General features: G+C 39.2%; 1 protein-coding gene across 1 annotated transcript; it reads right to left on the reverse strand.

Annotated features, from left to right (window-relative positions):
- Window positions 1-611: 611 nt before the first annotated feature.
- On the reverse strand, window positions 612-20,214 carry STMP1 (short transmembrane mitochondrial protein 1). Its single transcript, XM_043967169.1, has 3 exons — window positions 20,075-20,214; window positions 2,486-2,539; window positions 612-1,285 (listed from the first exon to the last, which is right to left on the reverse strand). Exons 1-3 carry the CDS (start codon window positions 20,087-20,089, stop codon window positions 1,211-1,213), a joined length of 144 nt encoding a protein of 47 aa, XP_043823104.1. The 5' UTR covers window positions 20,090-20,214; the 3' UTR covers window positions 612-1,210.
- Window positions 20,215-21,048: the final 834 nt, after the last annotated feature.

Genomic DNA, 21,048 nt, shown 5'->3' on the forward strand with positions numbered 1-21,048 from the left:
TGGATCGCTAAGTTCTGATGTGGTTTTTTTTTTAATTCCTTACTTTATAGTTACAAAATATACTGCTATGCTGGGTGCGTATAAAAGCAGGAAAAACTAGTTCTTTCTGCTTATAGGTTCTGTTAAATAACTTGGGTAATGACACACCACAAGTGTGGTTGCTAAAAACAAAAAAAAAATTTTAATTAAAAAAAGCAACCCACAAGTCTCACTAAAGCAGGATTCCTAATCAAATAATATTTAATTTTGGCATATTTTAAAATATGTACTTTTAAATTAGTGTGTGGATTGGTAGTTCATCTGCCCAGCAGCAGGGATCATGGAAGAGAACTAAATGTATATAGTGGTGGAATGTTCCTTGAAATAAATGGCTGAATTTGAAAAACAAAAGTTGTAGGAGGTGAGCCAAATTTTTTCCAGAGAATATATCTTTGAAATAATTAAAATAAATATAAAAGTACAGTGCAACAAATATTTTCTTTATATACAACTTTTCACTTATACACAATTACAGAAAGCTAAATCTCTTTAAAATGAGAATGATTACATTTAGGAGGCAATATAGGACAAAATAAGTACATTAATCATAGAAAAACACATTCCAAGGAGACTAATCTCAAAAGCAAGTTTAATGTGTTATTTCTTTTTCCCCCCCAGGGCATATACTGTTCAGCAACTAAGAGGTCTGGGAAAAAAAATACTTGCTCATTATTTAACAGGTTACACAAATAATTATAAAACTGCTGTGCTATGACCTAAAATAAATGAAAGTCACCAGAAATCAATTGCTATATAATGGTTTTAATTGATTTGGAACAACATTGTTTGACACTAAATGCTTATAAAGCATCCAGTGTGGTAGACATAATTAGAGAATTCGTATTACTGCCATCTGTTCAGTCATAAAAACAGCAACTTAAAAGTTACCAGAAATCCACAATTTAAAAGATAAGGGGAGAGACCACTAATCAAAACTAGCATTTCCTAGTCAAGCACCATGACTGAAGTAACAGAATCTCCCACGCAGGTAACAGGGGTCAGCGGAGTCCGGGAGGGGTAATAAAGGGTAGTTTGGGTGGTACAGGTGTATTTTAGCTCAAGGCATCTCAGTGTATCTCAGGGTGAAGAAAGTCATCCAGTCCTGCAGGAAAGAACGGGAGCTTTTGTTTCGAATAGGAAAGCATCCAGACGACATTACTACATGCTGGCATTAAGAGCTAGGAGGCTTCTTCTTGGCGTCTACATCTTTTTTAATCTCTTCAAGCTTTTTGGCCAAGTTCGGAATCTTTGAAAAGAAAAGAAAAAATTTTAACTTTGCATCTAACCAATACCCTCCCTCCCCATCCACCAAAGACAAATAAGTTTCACAAATATGTATATCATATAAATTTGACAAGTTTACATTTCTTTCCAAAAGAGTTCTAAAATCATAGAAATAAGTGCTACTAATACTGCTACTTGAGTACTAAAATATGTAAAAATTTTGTTAAGTTAAAGGAGGAGGCTTCCTTGAAAATGAAGACTATTTCCCTATTTTCCACTATATCACACATTCAAATGCTGTATGAATGAATGAAACTCATAACTAGGAAATTTTATCATTCCAATGATAAGGTTGATACTGCAAATGCTCTTTATTACACAAAAATCTGAGTCTTGAAGACTAACAACATTTTACCTACCATTCTTTAAAGCAAAAACATCCTTTCCTCTGAAAATCTTTTCAGAGGCTCATTTCCATTTCACCTTACCCCCCTCCATTGGTAGTTAGGCAATCCTGAGTTTCTAATCTGCTTTTATAAATGATTCATTCTGTGATTCTGGGAAAATAAACTGTTATAATCTCCATTCAACAAATGAGGAGGCCATGACTAAGAGGAATGGTTACTTTCCCAGGGTTCACCACAGCAAGTAAATGTCTAAGGCCATTTTTGAACTCCCAAATTCAGTAATCTATCCACGAAACCATCTTGCTTCCTTAGATAGTTCTGAAGAAATCTAAATAACTTGTAGAAATTGGGACTATAAAAACCAGTCTTAAAATTATCAGTAAATTCTGTTACTATAATTAATTTCTCTCTACAAGTGGAAGTGATATGAAGCAAAAATTATCCTGCTAAAGGTCTTTTATGCCCTTTCCACTTGATTTTCTACAGGACTTGAAGAAGAGCCCCAATTAAATGAGAAAAATTACAGCAGAAGATCATTGGGAGATTGCTCTCAATTGCTGACAAGTCGCCTTCTTGTGGCGACTTGGGGCAAAGATAGCACTATGGCAGTATTAAAGCGTAAGGAAAAATATCTACTAAATGCTGGACTTACTCCAAGATTTAACCCACAGCCATCATCCCTTATATATTTAAGGGGAAACTGCTCCTTATTTTTGCTGGGATTCAGTTCTGGCAAGGAAAACACCCACAGTTAAGGTAAATCACTATAAAACACTTCAATAGAGACAAAAAGGTCTTAGATGACAGCCACTTACATCATAGTTCTGAGCCAGATACATCCCGACCACATTGCCGAGTGTAAATCCTAGCTGAAGGAAAAAATGGAATAGGAGTTACAGATGTAAAGGGAAAAAGGAATAAGTATTTAGACAGCACTTATTAAGTGACAGGCACGATGTTAAGCACTTTACAAATACCATCTCACTTGATCCCAAATTGATATAAATTGACATTCTTTTTTGGAGAACAAATTTGGCAATACATGATGGAGTTACAAAACTCCCCTTGACCCAATGATCCCAGTAATAGGCATATATCCTGGAAATTTTTTTTTAATGAAAAGGAACCATATCTACACAAAATTCTACACAAAATCACTTCTGTTTCTTTATTTGTAAAAGCAAACCAGAAACAACTTATATATCCAAAGATTGGATATATATGAACAAATAAAATACATCATCACAATGTAATTGAATATTATTGTATTGTTACAAATAAGGAATATAAAGAAACATGGAAAGATAAAAGGCAAATGCAGAATCAGAATATACACACTGAATGCAACTATATAAAAACAAGACTTTATTTAAGTAAACAGATCAACACAGGACAGTAAACTATTTTGTTAATATCTAAATTCTTTTCTTTAAATTGTTGCCCCCCCCAAAAATCAAAAATCATAAACAAATAAATAAATCATTCTGATTGGTATAGCATTCTTATAAGTTAGCTCCTTATTTGTATTTGTTTACACAAATTTATGACAAAACTTTGGGGGGGGGGCGTGCGGTAATGAGGGTTAAGTGACTTGCCCAGGGTCACACAGCTAGTAAATGTCAAGTGTCTGAGGCTAGATTTGAACTCAGGTCCTCCTGAATCCAGGGCTGATGGATTATCCACTAAGACACCTAGCTGCCCCTGACAAAACTATTTTAAGTTAAAAGTTATGAGTGTTGACCTTTCCTCTCCACTTATGAGAAAAGGTGGCCAAGAAAGCTTAACACCAAATCAAATACTATGCCATCTTCCGTATTATTCCACAGACAGATGCAATGAAATTTCACCCTATCTTCTCATCCAGTATTAAAGTGCAAACTCATTTTCCTTGCCAAGGCTAACCTCTCCACATGGGTCGTTGATCCCATACCCTCTGCAACCTTACTACTCTTATACCTATCTTCAATCTTTGCTCTCTCTCTACGAACCAGCTCCTTCCTATTTGCCTACAGACATGCTCAGATTGCTGCATCCACAAAAATCCTTTGTCCCTTTATGCTAACATCTTTTTTCTCTTTTTTGCCGCTAAACTTCAAGAAAAAGAAGTGTGCATTCACTGACATACTTTCCTGTCCACTTAACTCCACAGCCCCCACAATCTGGCTTCTGTCCTCACTCTATTGAAATTACTCTCTCTAAAGTCTCCAAAACACTTTTTTGTTTTGTTTGTTTGTTTTTGTTGTTTTGTTGTTTTGGGGCGTTTTGGGGGGAGAGGGGGGTGGTGGAGCAATGAGGATTAAGTGACTTGCCCAGGGTCACACAGCTAGTAAGTGTCAAGTGTCTGAGGTCGGATTTAACTCAGGTCCTCCTGAATCCTGGGACTGGTGCTTTATCCACTGCGCCACCTAGCCGCCCCCTCCGAAACACTCTTAATTGCTCAATCAACCGGCCTTTTAAAATTTTTCCTCTTGAATTTTAAAATCTTTTTGACACCCTCTATAGGAAACTTATTCCTTCTTCATTTTAATTCAAATCTATTCATTCTCTATCAGTGGCATCATAGTTAATTGCTTTTCCTCAATGCCAAACATTTGAAATGATTGAGGGGAAGGGCTAGAATAGAGGTAAATCAGATATATCAGAAGTTAATCATTTAATTATTATACAGTTTTCTTTGATATAATATTAATTAATAATAACAAACCACTATGGCCAAACTTTAAGGTCAAAATTACAGATGCATATGCCAGAACAAAATACAGCTTTATCTTATAGTTCTGGAGAAGATAGATTGTGCAGTAGGTAAAGTTCCAGACTCATTGTCCTGAGTTCAAATCTAGCCTCAAACACTTACTAGCTCTATGACCTAGACAAGTCACCTAACCCTGTTTGCCTCAGTTTCCTCATCTGTTAAAAAAAAAAACTGGAGGAAGAAATGGCAAACCATTTCAATATCTGCCAAGAAAACTTCCAAGGGGTCACAAAGAATCAGATATGACTGAAAAATAATTAAACAATAACAACAAATACTTGCATTTGTACATAATACAAGCCTGTTTGGATGAGTAAATTAAGAGAAGGGGGAAAAGGAAAAAAAAAAAGACAGAACACAAAGAGAGGTCTCTCACAAAAAACCAAATTCCAGTAATTTTCTTTAGAAAATTGTGACCTTTCCACAACCATCATGTCACATCCCAAACTGTTCAAATTCTTTTTGCAGACACTTAAATGTGAGGGTAAAATAGAGCCACCTTAAAAGGGGGGGGGGGCAGCTAGGTGGAGCAGTGGATAGAGCACCGGCCTTGGATTCAGGAGGACCTGAGTTCAAATTTGGCCTCAGACACTTAACACTTACTAGCTGTGTGACCTTAGGCAAGTCACTTAACCCCAATTGCCTCACCAAAAAAAAAAAAAAAAAAAAAGGATGGAATTTGACTAGTTTTTTTCCCACAGACTTTCAAAGAACCAAATTCTTTTATGGATGTCATTTCATCTGTGCTAGGGCTCTCTACAACTACATAATGGTTCCACTTCCTTTTCCAAGCCTACCTCTTAGATATTTTAAATTCATAATTCTTCATCGTATGTAATAGGCTCTGACCTATGTCTACTATGTATCTCTCCACTGCCCTTTAGATGACCTAAAATTTTGAGTATGATTTGCAACCATAAGGGATCATCAGAAGAATATTGGTATTTAAAACACAGGTTTGCAGGAGGGATATACTGAGATATGGAGAGTAGATATGGAGTGTATGAGGTATTCAGAGCAGGACAAGCACCTCTGTCGTGAAGGCTGCTAAGTCTTTTTCAGGGCTGCTCATCCACCTTTGGTGTCCACCTTCACCCAACTCTCACCTGTGGCTCCAAGAAGGTATAGTATGCAAAACACCCACACCCTGGTAAAACCACCTATGAAGACAGGCTAGCCAGGAAGAGCATAACCAAGAGGCCTCAGAGTCAGGGGATGGCTGCCCCAAGCATGTGAAGACTTCTCCCAGAGGAACATGCAGAGGAGGACAATGGCCATGCAGGCAGCTGAAGCAGGCACTGTGGGGTGCTTCGGGTTTGGTCAGACACTGAAGATGTCAAGGTCATCCACTAACGTTTGTCTTGTCACTGACTGGATTTCAGTGACAGGAAGAAAAGTGAGGCTGATAACTTTGTGCAACTCTGCCTCACTTAAATAATTCACCCAGGAGTAAAGATGTCACTCTGTGATGTCACTGGCCCTCTTCAGAACTGAGGGCAAACAACAAAACAATGTTGGGCTATACAAAAAAGCTAAGAACAAAACATATCAATAAATCTTATATTTTTTTAAAATGTGGTCTTAGAGAAAAGATGAAGAAATCTACCTCTCTCCCTTTCTTAGAAAGGTGAAGCTATATGGCAGCATATTTATTTAACTGGTTTTTCTTCTTTGCTAAAAAGCAAGGCTTATTGGGTAGAAAAAGAGGGAGATATTCAGAAGCGTCTCATGTAAAAAGAAAAAGCATCAATAAAACAAAAATAAAAATAAAGCTTTTAATTTCTGGGAGATGCTTGCAGTCATTAAAAGCACTACACAATTTCCCACTTTCCTGTACCCTTTTCAATTCTGGTCCCATTTTGTTACCCATCTGCAGTGTCTATCCAAAATACATGTACTGACAGACGAACAGATTATTCACCCAAGTACATTTTCAGTCTGGACAAGAAGCATCCTTCTACCACTTTTTTACCCTCTGGGGAAAAACTCTTAGGCCAAACTCTTGATTGATTCTGGATTTCAATTAGAAGGCTGTGCAATATTCTGGGACTTGAAATCAATCAACACAATGCTAAGGATAATCCAGAAAACCTGACCAAACACATGGAATCTCTATACCACTCCCTCTCCCTCTCTTTGACTTGAACTTTGCACTTGACATCTTCCAGGGCAGGGTCAAAAATCCCTGACAAGTACATGTCTATCTGCTCTGTGTTTCATTTGATAACAACCAGGAAGTCAAGGTTGTACCTTTCAAGGACTCTTCTATGGTCTCAACATAAGCATGAAACACACCATGGCGGAGAACAATCTTCGAAGCAGCAGACCTTATCTACCCATTCATATTCCTCCTTAACAGTCAATAAACATAGAAGGATTCTGCACATGCTAAAAACAGGTCCATTGAAAAGATGTGGGATACTACAGAACATGCCTGCAAAAGCCTACCTGTTCTCCCATACCCCCATCATGGGCCCCTCAACATATGGGCAAATCATTCTCATAAAGCTTCTATAGAGATAGGAAAGCAGGCACAGGGGTCCATAGTGACTGATGTTCTCAATCACTTTTTGTCTGTAGTTAATATTTTGTTTCCCAAGCATTTGGCATCCTCCCCTTTTTCAGATTTATTGGGAATCAACCCAAACTCACCTTTTGCTTTTTTGTTTGTTTGTTTGTTTGTTTGTGAGGCAATTGGGGTTAAGTGACTTGCCCAGGGTCTCACAGCTAGTAAGTGTCAAGTGTCTGAGGCTGGATTTGAACTCAGGTACTCCTGAATCCAGGGCTGGTGCTTTAACCACTGCGCCATCTAGCTGCCCCCCTACCTTTTGCTTTTAACAAGTCCGAGGTCAGACTATATACAGATCAGCCAAGTCAGTTTAAATGTACATAACTTGTTGTTTCCTGTCTTTTAAGACATAGTCAGTATCTATTTCATTACTTAATTGGTGCTTCCGATTTCCAGCACCTTCTCACTTTTTCCCTGAAGGAAGTATTCATGGTAGTAGGTAACTCTTCTGTGAAGGCCAAAGCTTCTGTCCTTTTCCTTTTCTTAATCTTGAGCCACTTGCTCCAACATTTTTGCTGACCTCCTCTATACCTACCTTTGCAATTAAATCACTGAGTATTAAGACCCTTCAAATCAAATTAAATGGGCTTTATTAAGTCCCTCACAGAATTTTTCTATCATCCTCTGAATTGACTGCCCAAACTACAATTATATTCATGGTGGGTGTTTGTTTTGGTCTTTACAAATTTTCATAGTGACTACTCAAAATATAAATTGTACCATGAAATAGAAATTACTGTTGCATTTAAACATAACAGCTCTAAAACCAATTCTGCCAGCTAATTTATTTGCCTCTCCAAAAACAGCCTGTGTGCCATCTTTCCATTTAGTTGCAACTCCCTTTTGTCTCCTTGATTTATTTATATCAAGAATGTCAAAATTGATGTGATTCAGTTACTCCAGTGGTATGTCCACTCAGTGGTCACTGGACATGGACTTCACTTTAGAGAAATAACTGAATCCACATTACAGACTGTCTAGAGGCCATACAATTCTCAGTCCCCTTTGTTCTCAGCGGATCAAATACCCGCAAAATCCAGGGAAGTGGGAGGGGTGAGAGGTTAGAAAATTTATAAGGTCAACAATGGGAAATCACTACACAATTTGAAGACAGGGAATGACATTAGTCTGGAACCTATACACCTACAGACTTTGACAGGAAAAAGTAGAAAGCCTGACCCAAAGTGGCAGTATGACTTTTATTGGTGGTGGTGGTGTTCAGTCATTTCAGTCGTGTCTGACTCTTTGTTGACCCCATTTGAGGTCTTCTTGGCACTGTTACTGGAATGGTTACTTGACAAAGTTACATTTCCTTCTCCAGCTCATTTTACAGATGAGAAAACTAGGATAAAAGGAGTTAAGTGACTTGCCCAGGGTCACACAACTAGTAAGTGTGTGAGGCCAGATTTGAACTCAAGAAGATGAGTGTTCCTGACTCCAGGTCTGGCACTGTATCTACTCTGCCTCCTCACTCACTGCTCAGCAGCGGGACTGGTAGGAGGCAAATCCAAGAGACCTTTATAAAGAAAAATCACCAAAACCTGGTGATAGAGTGCACATAAAAGGGGAGGTTGTTCAAAGTGTCAAAGATGACAATTTCTAATCCAGATGAGTAGTGATTCCATGAACAGAAATGCATGTGGAAGGGAGGGGAAGATCATCCACAATTCACATTACTAAACTGTCACAGTTCTCTAAATATGTTGGATTACTTTGCTCAGGTTGAAAGAATGTATGACTCATATAACCAATCTGTATTCTATTTCCAAATATAATTAAGTTACTCACAATCCTTATTGTTAACACATAGGAACATAGTGTATTTTTTTTTAATTCTAGCAAAGTTAACTTGACTTATTCTTGCACAACTTCCCAACTAGCTGAAATAGTTACATGAAAGGTTACAAATTTATTCTAAGGGTTCTTCCTAAATGTATATTATACCAACATAAATTTTAAATGACTAAAAAAATTAATTTTTAAGTATGTATCATTATTTTTATATATGCATATATATAGTAACCAAAATTACTTTGTGTTTCAAACATAGAGAAATCCAAAAATGACCTCCACGAAAATTTCTGTGATAATTTGCAGAATTAACTAGATTCAAGAAATCGTCAAAACTACTTTCATCTAGATTGAGTAGAGGCAAAACAAAACTATAAACTATTTAAAAGGCAAAAATAAATGAGAGTACTGTTCCCAAGGCACAGAGTCAAGACAGCAGAGAAAAGCCAGGGACTCACCTGAGTTCTCCCAAATTCCCCTCCAAACAATTTTAAATAATGCCTTAAAGCTAATTCTGGGGGCAGCTAGTTGATGCAGTGGATAAAGCACTAGCCCTGGATTCAGGAGGACCTGAGTTCAAATTCAGCCTCAGACACTTGAAACTTACTCGCTGTGTGACCCTGCCCAAGTCACTTAACCTTCATCGCTCCACATAAATAAATAAATAAATAAATAATTTTTTTAATAAGATAAAACTAATTCTGGAGCAGCAGAATCCACAAAAGGACAGGGTGAAACAATCTTCCAGCCCAAGACACCTTAGAAGGTTGGCAGGAAAGGTCTGTCACACAGGGTGAGAATGGAGCAAGAGTCAAAGCAAGCCAGCAGAAGACTGGGCCCCAACAAGCCAGTACAGGCATTGGGGGCAACAAACTCACAGGGGCAATTTCTGGAGCTCTCAGCCCACAGACAGATGGTAAGGGGTAGACAATGTCAGAAGATTACAGGAGACCCCTTTCTGGAATCATGTGCAGGACTCTGTTGCACTGTCCATACACAACTCCAAATCACAAGAAAGGAGGGAGCACTAACAGAAGCAGGGACCCTGGACATAGTTCCAGAGTAGAAAAGAGTGCTTGTGGTCACTCACAAACAAAAACACAGGCCAGGAGAATAGTAAATACATCTCTCCTTAGATCATACCACTTGGAAGAACTAAAAATTTAAAGACCCCTCCAGAACTACCTCTGAGAACAGCTGCACAAAAAACCTGAAATTTGGGACAGTTCCCCCTCCACCACAGAAGCAGAGTGCAACTTTAACATAAAGTTAAAAATCAAAAATCAGGCTGTAAAATAAGCAAACTACAACAACAACAAAGGACCTAGCCACAGAGAGTTACTATGGTGACTGGGTAGATCAAAACACAAACTCAGAACTACTACATCCAATACCTCAAAAAAAAATGTGAACTAGTTTTAAGCCCCAAAAGAAATCCTGGAAGAGCTTAAAGAGAATTTTAAAAATCAAATAAAGAGAGGTAGAGGGGGAAAAGAAACTGAGAGTGATGCAAGAACAGTTTAAAAAAAGAAAAGTGTCAACAGCTTGGTAAAGGAGAAACAAAAAATACTGAAGAAATAACATCTTAAAAAATAGACTAGGCCAAATGGTAAAAGAAGCACAAAAAATCCATGGAAGAAAAGAACTCTTTAAAAAAGCAGAAGTGGCCAAATGGGAAAAGATGTACAAAAATTCACTCAAAAGAAGACTCCATTAAAAAACAGACTTGGTCAAATGGCAAAAGAGTTAGAAAAATATATAGAAGAAAAAAACTCCTTAAAAGTAGAATTGGCCAAATGAAAAAGGACGTACAAAAGCTCACTGAAGAGAATAGTAGGCCTCCACCAGTCGCGGACAACCATGGATCAACGCCTTGAAGAGCCACAGGTCACAGTGTGGCTGTGCAGTCCGATACAGAAGCCGAAGCAACTGCTATAACGAGGACATCGGAAAACTGCGCTCTGAAGAAAATAATTTCTTAAAAATTAGAATTGGGCAAGTGGAAGCAAAGGACTTCACGAGACCTCAACAAACAATAAAACAAAATCAAAATAATGAAAAAATAGAAGAAAATGTGAAATAACTCATTGGAAAAACAACTGACCTGGAAAATCAACCAAAGAGTGATAAAATAATTATTATTGGACTACCTGAGAGATATGATTTTTAAAAAGAGCCTGTACATCATTCTTCACTAAATTATCAAGGAAAACTGCCCTGATATTCTAGAACCAGAGGATAAAATAAAAATTGAAAGAATCCACCTGAAAAGGGTCCCAAAATGAAAACCCCCAAGAGTTCCAGAGCTTCCAGGTCAATGAAAAAATATTGCAAGAAGCTAGAAAAAAAACATTTCAAATATCATGAAGCCACAGTCAAGATAACATATTAAGATTTATCAGCTCCTACATTAAAAGACTGGAGGGCCTGGAAGATGATATTCTGGAGGATAAAGGGCTAGTATAACAACCAAGAATAGCCTACCCAGAAAAATTGAATATAATCCTTCAGGAGAAAAAATGGACATTTAATGAAATTGAGGACTTTCAAGCATTCCTGATGAAAAGAACAGAGCTGAGGGGGCAGCTAGGTGGCAAAGTGGATAAAGCACTAGCCCTGGAGTCAGGAGGATCTGAGTTCAAATCTGGCCCCAGAAACTTGACACTTACTAGCTGTGTGACCCTGGGCAAGTCACTTAACCCTCATTGCCCTGCCAAAAAAAAGAAAGAAAGAAAAAGAAAAAAAAAGAAAAGAACAGAGCTGAATAAAAAATATGACTTTCAAATACAAGATTCAAGAGATGCATAAAGAGGTCAACAGGAAAGAGAAATCATGAGGGATTCAATAAGGTTAAACTGTTTACATTTCTATATAGGATGATGATACTTCTAAGTCCTAAGAACTTTTTCATTATTAAGACAGTTAGGAATCTACATAAACAGAGGGTAAGAGTGTGAGTTGAGTATGATGGGTTGCTATTTAAAAAAATAAAGGAATCAGAAAGAGGAATGCACTGGGAGAAGGGGGAAAGGAGAGGCAGAACTGGGGTAAATATCTCACATAAAAAAAAGCACAAAAGAGCTTCTACAGTAAAGAAGATGACTGACAGAGGTGGGAGGAAGTGCTTGAACCTTAGCCTGATTGGAATTGGCTCCTAAAGGGAATAATATATACACTCAGTTGGGTATAGAAATCTATCTTACCTTATAAGAAAGGAAGAGAAGATGGGAATAAAAGAAGGTGGGGTGGGGAGGTAGACTGCAAGAAGGGAGGGCAGACTCACGTATGCCATGCAGAAGCAAAACACATTTGAGGAGAGATAGGGTAAAAGGAGAGAGAGTATAGGATAAATTAAGAGGGGGGAGAAATTAGCTGGAAGGAAATATATAGTAGATAATCATAACTGTGAAGAAAAATTTACAGCAAGTTTCTCTGATAAAGACCTCATTTCTCAAATATATAGAGAACTAATTCAAATTTATAAAACTAAGAGCCATTTCCCAATGGATAAATGGTCAAAGGATATGAACAGGCCATTTTCAGATGAAGAAATCAAAGCTATTTATAGTCAAATGAAAAAATGCTCTAAATCACTACAAGAGAAATGCAAATTTAAACAACTCTGAAGTATCACCCTGCACCTATCAGATTGGATAATGTTATATATAATATTAAAATGACAACAGCACAAGACAAAAGCAGAGACAAATCTACAAAGCTCTTAGGAAAATAAGAATTGGTACAGATGTTCTTAAACTGGGATCCATGGCAAAATTTCACTGGACCCTGAACTTGGGGCAGGAAAAAAAAATTACTTCTTTATTTTCAATAACCTTGAACTGAAATTTAAGGGTTTCCTTCAATTATTTTTTTTAAAAAATAATCAAATCAGGAGGCAGCTAGGTGGTGCAGTGGATAGAGCACCGGCCCTGGAGTCAGGAGTACCTGAGTTAAAATCCAGCCTCAGACACTTAACACTTACTAGCTGTGTGACCCTGGGCAAGTCACTTAACCCCAATTGCCTCACTAAAAAAAAAATAATAATAATCAAATCAGGATCAAATGAGATAATAGTTCTAAAGAATGCTTAGCAGAGTGCTTGGACACATAGTTAGCATTATATAAATGCTTATTCCCTTTCCCATTATTCTGAGAAGGGGTCAACCACCAGGCTACCAAAGGGGTTCATGATACAAAACAAGTTAGGAACCCTTGAGTTAGAAGCAGTGTGTTGTGTAGTAAAGAACACCAGCTCTAAAAGCTCTAGTAAGTTCTGCTATTTACTAGGGTGCAGACTTAGGTGGAGGAGCTGAGTGGTTCAGTGGATAGAGTGCTAGGTCTGGAGTCAGGAAGACTCATCTTTCTGAGTTCAAATATGGCCTCAGACACTTACTGGCTCTGTGACCCTGGACAAGTCACTTCACCCTGTTTGCCTCAATTTCCTCATCTGTAAAATGAGCTGGAGAAAAGAAGAAATGGCAAACCAGTCCAGTATCTTTGCCAAGAAAACCCCAAATAGGGTCACAAAGAATAGAAAGGACTAAACAATAACAAAAATAGTCTTACACAAGTCATTTAAACTAGATGAACCTCAGTTTCCTAGTAGCAAAATGAAATTATACACAACCATCTCTAAAAGTTCAGCCCCGCCCTAATCCCACAATGCAATAAAATCAAACACCAACTCAGCTATAGTCCCTGCTTTTGAGAACTTGATAAACTGGATGGACAGACAATTAATTCACACAAAACAGCATACAATGAAATACTAAATTATGTGGTACAGATTATAAGAGTGTGAGAGGGGGGCAGCTAAGGTGGCGCAGTGGATAGAGCACCGGCCCTCGAGTCAGAAGTACCTTAGTTCAAATTCTGCCTCAGACACTTGACACTGACTAGCTGTGTGACCCTGGGCAAGTCACTTAACCCCAATTGCCTTAAAAAAAAAATAGAGTGTGAGAAATGATTATTTGTAACCAATATCTTGGAGGTTCAATCCATTATGAGAAATGATTATTTATAACAAATATCTTAGAAATTTAATCCTGTCTTCACCTCTCCTTGGTGTTGGTCTGGGCTATAAACCTCTAGATAAGATAAGATAGGGGCAGCTAGATGGCGCAGTGGATAGAGCACCGGCCCTGGAGTCAGGAGTACCTGGGTTCAAATCCGGCCTCAGACACTTAACACTTACTAGCTGTGTGACTCTGGGCAAGTCACTTAACCCCAATTGCCTCACAAAAATACAAATAAAATAGATAAGATAAGATACTTTCCTTGGGTTTGGTGACAGCTATAAATCTTTAGTAATCTTGATGAGGTAAGATAGATCCTTCTAAATTCTAGTCAGGGCCATTAAATTTGGTCTAGGGTAAAGGTTACCATTATGTCCTGCTAAGGAGACAGACTTTTTGTTTAGATAGAAAGACCTCTCCTCTGATGAGGGGTTATTCAGCTTATTTGTTTGAAAGAGGATATGGATGCCCAAGGTTGAGGGTGGTCTGCTACAATCTAGCCTACCTTTAATCAGATTTGATTGCTTCTCAATGGACCTCCTCTTGCCCAAAAAGAGATAAAACCCTAAAGATGCAGCCATTCTGGTGCTCTTTTCTTTTTTTAAATTCAAGAGGTTAAAGAGTCATCTTTGTCCATCTCTTACCAGCATGATTGATAAACATGATTATGCTTTACCCAGAATTTGTCTCTTGTGATTATTTTACTCATCACAAGAGGCATGACTGAGAGGTAGTAAAGTCAGAAAGCTTTCATATAAGAGGTAAAACTAACTTGGCTTTAAGCATGAATAGAATTTGTATTACTGTAGTGGAAATACATATGGCTCTGTGATCCTGCAAGGCTTATACCCTCTTTAAATACAATTATCAAACAAGAAAACATCCCAATTGACATTTATGTCATATTTTACAGTTTACAAAGTAAACTATATGCAATAAATTCATTTATTATATTGTATCCACTTAACTGAAGTAGAGAGCCTCAATAATACGAATGAATCCCTATTTCAGAAATAAACATACTGAGGCCCATATGAAGTACCATTCTAAAATTATTCCACTTGCCAAGTAATATAGCAATGGTAAATGTGTCATTTACCCAATGTTTGAGATATTTTGAGCTTAGGGGTCAGGTATTCAATAAATCTGAAGTTAGGCAGCAAGAAATCTTTCTTCCATAAATTCAAGCTTAGCTACCTTAGCTACCAGAAGTAGTCCTCAAATTCCTATCTTAATTCTTCTCCTGTTTCCTTTAAAAGATTATCATCCATGCATTAATCGCAAATGTTGTCCGACATTCTGTCTTGGGCCCCATTCCCTCTATATACTCTTTCAGCGATTTCATCAGCTTCCATGAGTTTATCATCTCCATGTAGATAAATGCCAAATCTATATATGCCAGCCCCAACTTGCATTTCACAAAACATATCTGCCTGTTGGCCATCTTCACCAGGATATCTATAAGCATCTTAAACTCAATATGTTCAAAATTACACTCATTTGTCCCAGTCACTCTTCCTCCAAACACTCAGGTTTGCGTATCTCAAGTCAGACATCTCTGACTTGTTCATCACTCTTATCCCTCTCACCCAGGTACCAAGTCTTTTCAATTTTACCTTTATCTTTCACATCCAGTCCTTTCTCTACAATGAGAAGTTCAAGTTTTCATTTATCACTTGTAACATTACAACAGATTGTCTCCTTGTTTCTTGTCTACTTCCTACACAGCTGTCAAATTAATATTCCTGGGGCAGCTAGATGGTGCAGTAGATAAAGCACCAGTCCTGGATTTAGGAGGACCTGAGTTCAAATCTGAACTCAGACACCTGATACTTACTAGCTGCGTGACCCTGGGCAAGTCACTTAACCCTCACTGTGTATGAAATGATTATGGATTTGAGTCAGATTAAACTCTGAGGATGGGGTCTGGAAGATACCCAGCCCCGCCCCAGTATAGTTAGTTTAAAAGTTTATTGCTTGTCAAATTCTCACTGTCTTCTTTAAGTTTTATTGCCAATTAACAGTATTTTTACTTCTGCTCAGTTTCCCCACTTGTCAGCTACATATTAGTTTTATCTGGAATCCATCATGGGTCAGAACCCCAGTCCCTGTTGAGTGGGTTGGGGAGTTTGCCCACCAATTCAATACTCGGGACTCAAGAAGAAAGGACAAGGCTCAGCACAGGATGCAGCAATTAAGTTGAGACCAGATGTCAAGTGACATGTTTCTTTTTCTCAGAGCAGAATCCCCTTGACCCTAGGCTCCCAACAATGGATTATTCTTTTATTCTTTATTCTATTTCTTTGATTTCCCAACATAGTCAAAGACAAATTTTAACATGACTACAAAACAATGCTGAAGCATCTGAGTGACTCTTCCTGTTATTCAGGTTGAATATCTTTAGAGATAGAGGCCAGGAGAGGGGAGTCAGTGGGAACTGTGAGATCTGAAACATCTGACTGTTACTCCCCCGTTCCCTCTTCCTTTGGTTTGACCTTGTTCCCCCTCCCCTTTTCCCCCTTGTTCCTGGAACACGTATGCATGTCTCCATACATTGTACACGAGCTAAACATGCTCCCTGGGTGAGACAGGATTGGATGTTAGATTGTGAGCTCGCCCTAGTGTGTGTGGGGACTTCCCCTCTGACCAACATTCCTATAAAAGGTCAAGGCGTGTATTAGCTATTGCGACTCAGATATTGAGTTTGCCCATTCCTGCAGGAATGTAATAAATCTGTCTCTGCTTGACTTGGTGGTCTCCTCAAGTTATTTGGGTAAACTGAGGCAGTTTGCCCCAAACAACTGTCTCACCAAAAAAAAAAAATTAAAATTAATATTCCTAAATAGAGGGTCTGACTATGTCACTCACCTACTCACCTCCTCTATCACTCCCACTCTCTCATTTATCTTTATTCTCTCCTTGTCTACTGGCTGCTTTCCCGCTGCCACAAACTAACCCATGTCTCTCTCATCCCCAAAAAATCCTTACTTGATCCATCCATCTGTGCTATCCTCCTATGTCTTCTTTTTCTGGCTAAACTCCTTGAGAAGGTTGTCTACCATTGATGCTTCCCTGCTTCAAGACTCTTCACTCCAGTTCATTCTCCACTCAGCTGTCACCTGATCTTCTTCAAGAACAAGTATGGGGGCAGCTAGGTGGCGCAGTGGATAGAGCATCGGCCCTGGATTCAGGAGGACTTGAGTTCAAATCCGACCTCAGACACTTAACACTTACTAGCTGTGTGACCCTGGACAAGTCACTTAACCCCAACTGCCTCACTAAAAAAACAAAAACAAATACAAAAAAAAAAGAACAAGTATGACCATGTCAACTTTCCTATTCAATCAATTCCAGTGGCTCCCTATCACTGCCAGAAGCAAATATAATATCCTCAGTTTGGTCTTTAAAGCCCTTTATAACACAGTGTCTTCCTATTTTTCCAGCTTTCTTACACATTAGGACTAAGGGAAAAGTGAAGCCAGCCAGAGTTTTAGCTATTTCCAAGTACTTAATTACTTTTTTTTTTTTTAGTGAGTCAATTGGGGTTAAGTGACATGCCCAGGGTCACACAGCTGGTAAGTGTTAAGTGTCTGAGGCTGGATTTGAACTCAGGTCCTCCTGACTCCAGGGCCGGTGCTCTATCCACTGCGCCACCTAGCCGTCCCCCATTAATGGCATTTTAAAAAGTAATTAAGGGGCAGCTAGGTGGCGCAGTGGATAGAGCACCGGCCCTGGAGTCAGGAGGACCTGAGTTCAAATCCAGCCTCAGACACTTGACACTTACCAGCTGTGTGACCCTGGGCAAGTCACTTAACCCCCATTGCCCCACCAAAATAAATTAATTAATTAATTTAATTTAATGCCATTAATGCCTATATTGGAGAAAGCCATATCTAAAGCACAAAAATGTATCTCAAGGGGCAGCTAAGTGGTGCAGTAGATAGAGAACCGGCCCTGGAGTCAGAAGTACCTGAGTTCAAATCCAGCCTCAGACACTTGACACTTACTAGCTGTGTGACCCTGGGCAAGTCACTTAACCCCAATTGCCTCACTAAAAAAAAATCTCAAAGCCACAAATCTAGGTCATGTTGGCATTAACAATGTTATACCTAGCTTTGATAATGAAGTTGACTTTAATTAGATCGAATTTCTCCCCAAAATGCCAGCATATGTAGCCAGAATATGCCATTTTACAATCAAAGCAAATTGACAATGCATTTAAATTAAGTATTTTCTACAAGTAAATGACATAAAAATATAAGCAGCTTCCAGACTACCAACCCATCTGGGACACCTGTGAAATTACAGAAAACTTGCTGAGAGCACCATAAAAACACAGGCCCAGTTGGGCAGGTTATGCTAATGATCCTTTATACTGGTCTGGATAACTAAGTGTTGCTGTTCACTGCTGTGCAATTCTTCTATGAGCCCATTTGGGTTTTTCTTGGCAAAGATACTGGAGTGGTTTGTCATTTCCTTCTCCAGCTCATTTTACAGATGAGAAAACAGAGGCAAACACGGTGAAGTGACTTGCCCAGGGTCACAGATCTAGTAATTATCTGAGGCCAGATTTGATCCCTAACTCCAGGCCTGGCACTCTATCCACTTTGTCACCAAGCTGCCCAGGATAAATAAGTAGCTACTGTATGTTTAACAATGAGGTAGTACTTTACCTTCTTGTTAAAAATAATCTGATCCTGGGGCAGCTAGGTGGCTCAGTGGATAAATCAACAGGCCTAGATTCAGGAGGACCCAAGTTCAAATGCTGCCTCAGACACTTGACACTTAGGTGACCCTGGGCATGCGACTCAAGCCTCATTGCCCTGCAAAAAAAAAATAATAATAATCTGATCCCTCCCCAAATGCTAGTATTCTCTCTTCCAGACTACTTTGTATTTTATATGGTTTTTATATATTCTTATTTATTCACTTTATACTTGTTGTATCTATTTATATAAATACTTCTTTCCCCTATGAGAATGCAAACTCCTTGCCAGTAAATAAGTGTTTCAATCCAGTAAATGCTTAAAACTTCTTGATTAACATTATACAAAAGAAACCTTATATTCCCTTCTCATAAAGTTAAAGTGGTCACTCAAAAGACATTTGACTATATGCCACTTACAAAATATTAAAACCTAAAGAATCTGGGATTTTAAATAGTAAAATAAACGTTTATTTATTTTTAGAAACTTATTGGCAAGTCAACTCATAAAACTTGCATCATCTGTCTATTAAGCATACTATTTCCTTGAAAAGGGGAGATATCAATCATGTTCAGATGAAGAACTGTAGTTTTTTAAAAGGTTTATGAAAAATATTCCACTTATTCATGGCAATACATTTCCCCCCAAAGAGCACCTTGGAAAAAAGTTGTGTACAACAGTAAGAACTGTGCCAGCTCTACACAAGCCAATCAGTAATCTTCAAAATCTGGAAGCCATAAAATTCTGTGTGGGTACACTAAACCAACTGTAATTTCTGCCAAGTCTCGGTTTATTCCCCTCATTAGTTACTATGTTTAAAAGTCATTATTTATTGCTATTTTTCATCTTTTATGACAAGGACAACTAGTATGTCTCCAAGGCAGGATAACTACATTAAGTGTGGTTGGAAAAATAAACATCCCCCTACTACGCCCTCCCCACTACCAAAAAAAAAAAAGCATCAGGAATACAACAGGCTTTAAAATCCTTGGGCTACACCCGGTTTTTATGAACCAGAAAAACTCCAGAGAAAAATGAAGGTGGAGGGGAGGAATTCAGGTCCGTGGTGAAGTAGGACAAGGGGTAAGAAAGGGAAATTTCGATTTGCTCCAACCATCACTTTGGAAGGGCCAGATCAGATCGGGTGGCAGCCTTGGGGTGCTCGCAGAAGGGAAGGAAGACGACAGTGACGGAGATAACAAGATTCAACCTGACAAGGCAAGCCCGGCCAAGAGTTGGGAAACAAAAGACTTTGAAAAGAGGGGGCCAAGGCAGGCGAGCCTGGAGTCCTCAGGAAGGCTCTTGTAATGACCCAGGACCCAGCATCCCAAAAAGCACGCCAAAGGGGTCCCCAGGCCGGGAAAGCGCGGCGGAGGACACAACGTGGGGAGCGGGACACTCCCCGCAGGCCCCGCCCCCCTTCGCCCCGCCCCGCGGGGGACTGGGGCTCCTCCCGGCCGAGGGAGGGGGCGCGCGAAGCCTCAGGAGCCGCCTCCAATTACCCCACCTTTCCCTCCCCGTCCGAGTCGCTTGGGTCGCGGCAGAAAAGGCAGCGCGAAGCCGGCACTCACCAAAAACTGAATCATGGTGATGGCGGCAACAGGGACAGCGGCAACAGCAGCTGAAGCAAGAGGCCAGACCAATAAGCTCTATCCCTCCCTCTGAGAGGGTGGCGGAAGTGAGTGGACGGAGAAAAGGGGAAAGAAATTTGCTTCCGGGTCACGAGGACACACACGTGGTCTCTCTAGCCCCGCCCCCCGCTTCCCGCTTTAAGTTTTGAACAGGAAAGTCTCCGCCCCCGCTATGGCGGGGAAAGGGTCGAGGCTGCGATCTCAATTGGACTCACTAGACGACTAAGGCTGTGATTTGCTCCCACCTTCCGTCTCTTAGAGTCAGGGTGTCCCCAAAGTGTTAGTGCAGCTTTAAGCTCTTATCCTGCCCCAAAAAACATATAATCTCACAGAACCATGGATAAAAATAAAAGGGACGGTTAAGAGGACCAAAAAAACAAAAAAACCCAACACTTAATGTTGGATGGGTTGTGGAAGGATAGTGGCCCATCATGTGAGGCATGCCTCATATGTAAAATGAAGGGAACTGGACTCCTTGGCCAAGATGGTGATCTGTGGGTGCAGGGAAGGGAGTAATTTGTTAAAAGGCTAGAAAAGTAGGAGGGAGATGTGTTGTAAAGAGCTGTAAATGCCAGAGTTTACAGATACTCCTGGAAGTAACAGGGAGCCAGGCATTAAGTCTACTGAGCAGTGAGTGAGTCACACCTATAATTTAGGAAAATTAAATTCTCAGATACTGAAAAAACTGATTAATGCAATGATCAATGACAGTTGAAAGATAATAGATAACAGAAGAGATACTGCAGGACTGGAAGATAGCAGATATTCTGACTTTTGAAAAAGGGGAAAAAAAAGAATTTGTAAAATACAGGCCAATAATCTCCACTTCAATTCCTGGAAAAATTCTAGAATATACTATTTAAAAGGGGTTAATTAATATTAGAAAAGGAAGCCATGATCACAAAGAGCCAGGC

This window comes from Dromiciops gliroides, chromosome 5 (assembly GCF_019393635.1).
Source record: "Dromiciops gliroides isolate mDroGli1 chromosome 5, mDroGli1.pri, whole genome shotgun sequence".
NCBI classification, from domain to species: Eukaryota; Metazoa; Chordata; class Mammalia; order Microbiotheria; family Microbiotheriidae; genus Dromiciops; species Dromiciops gliroides.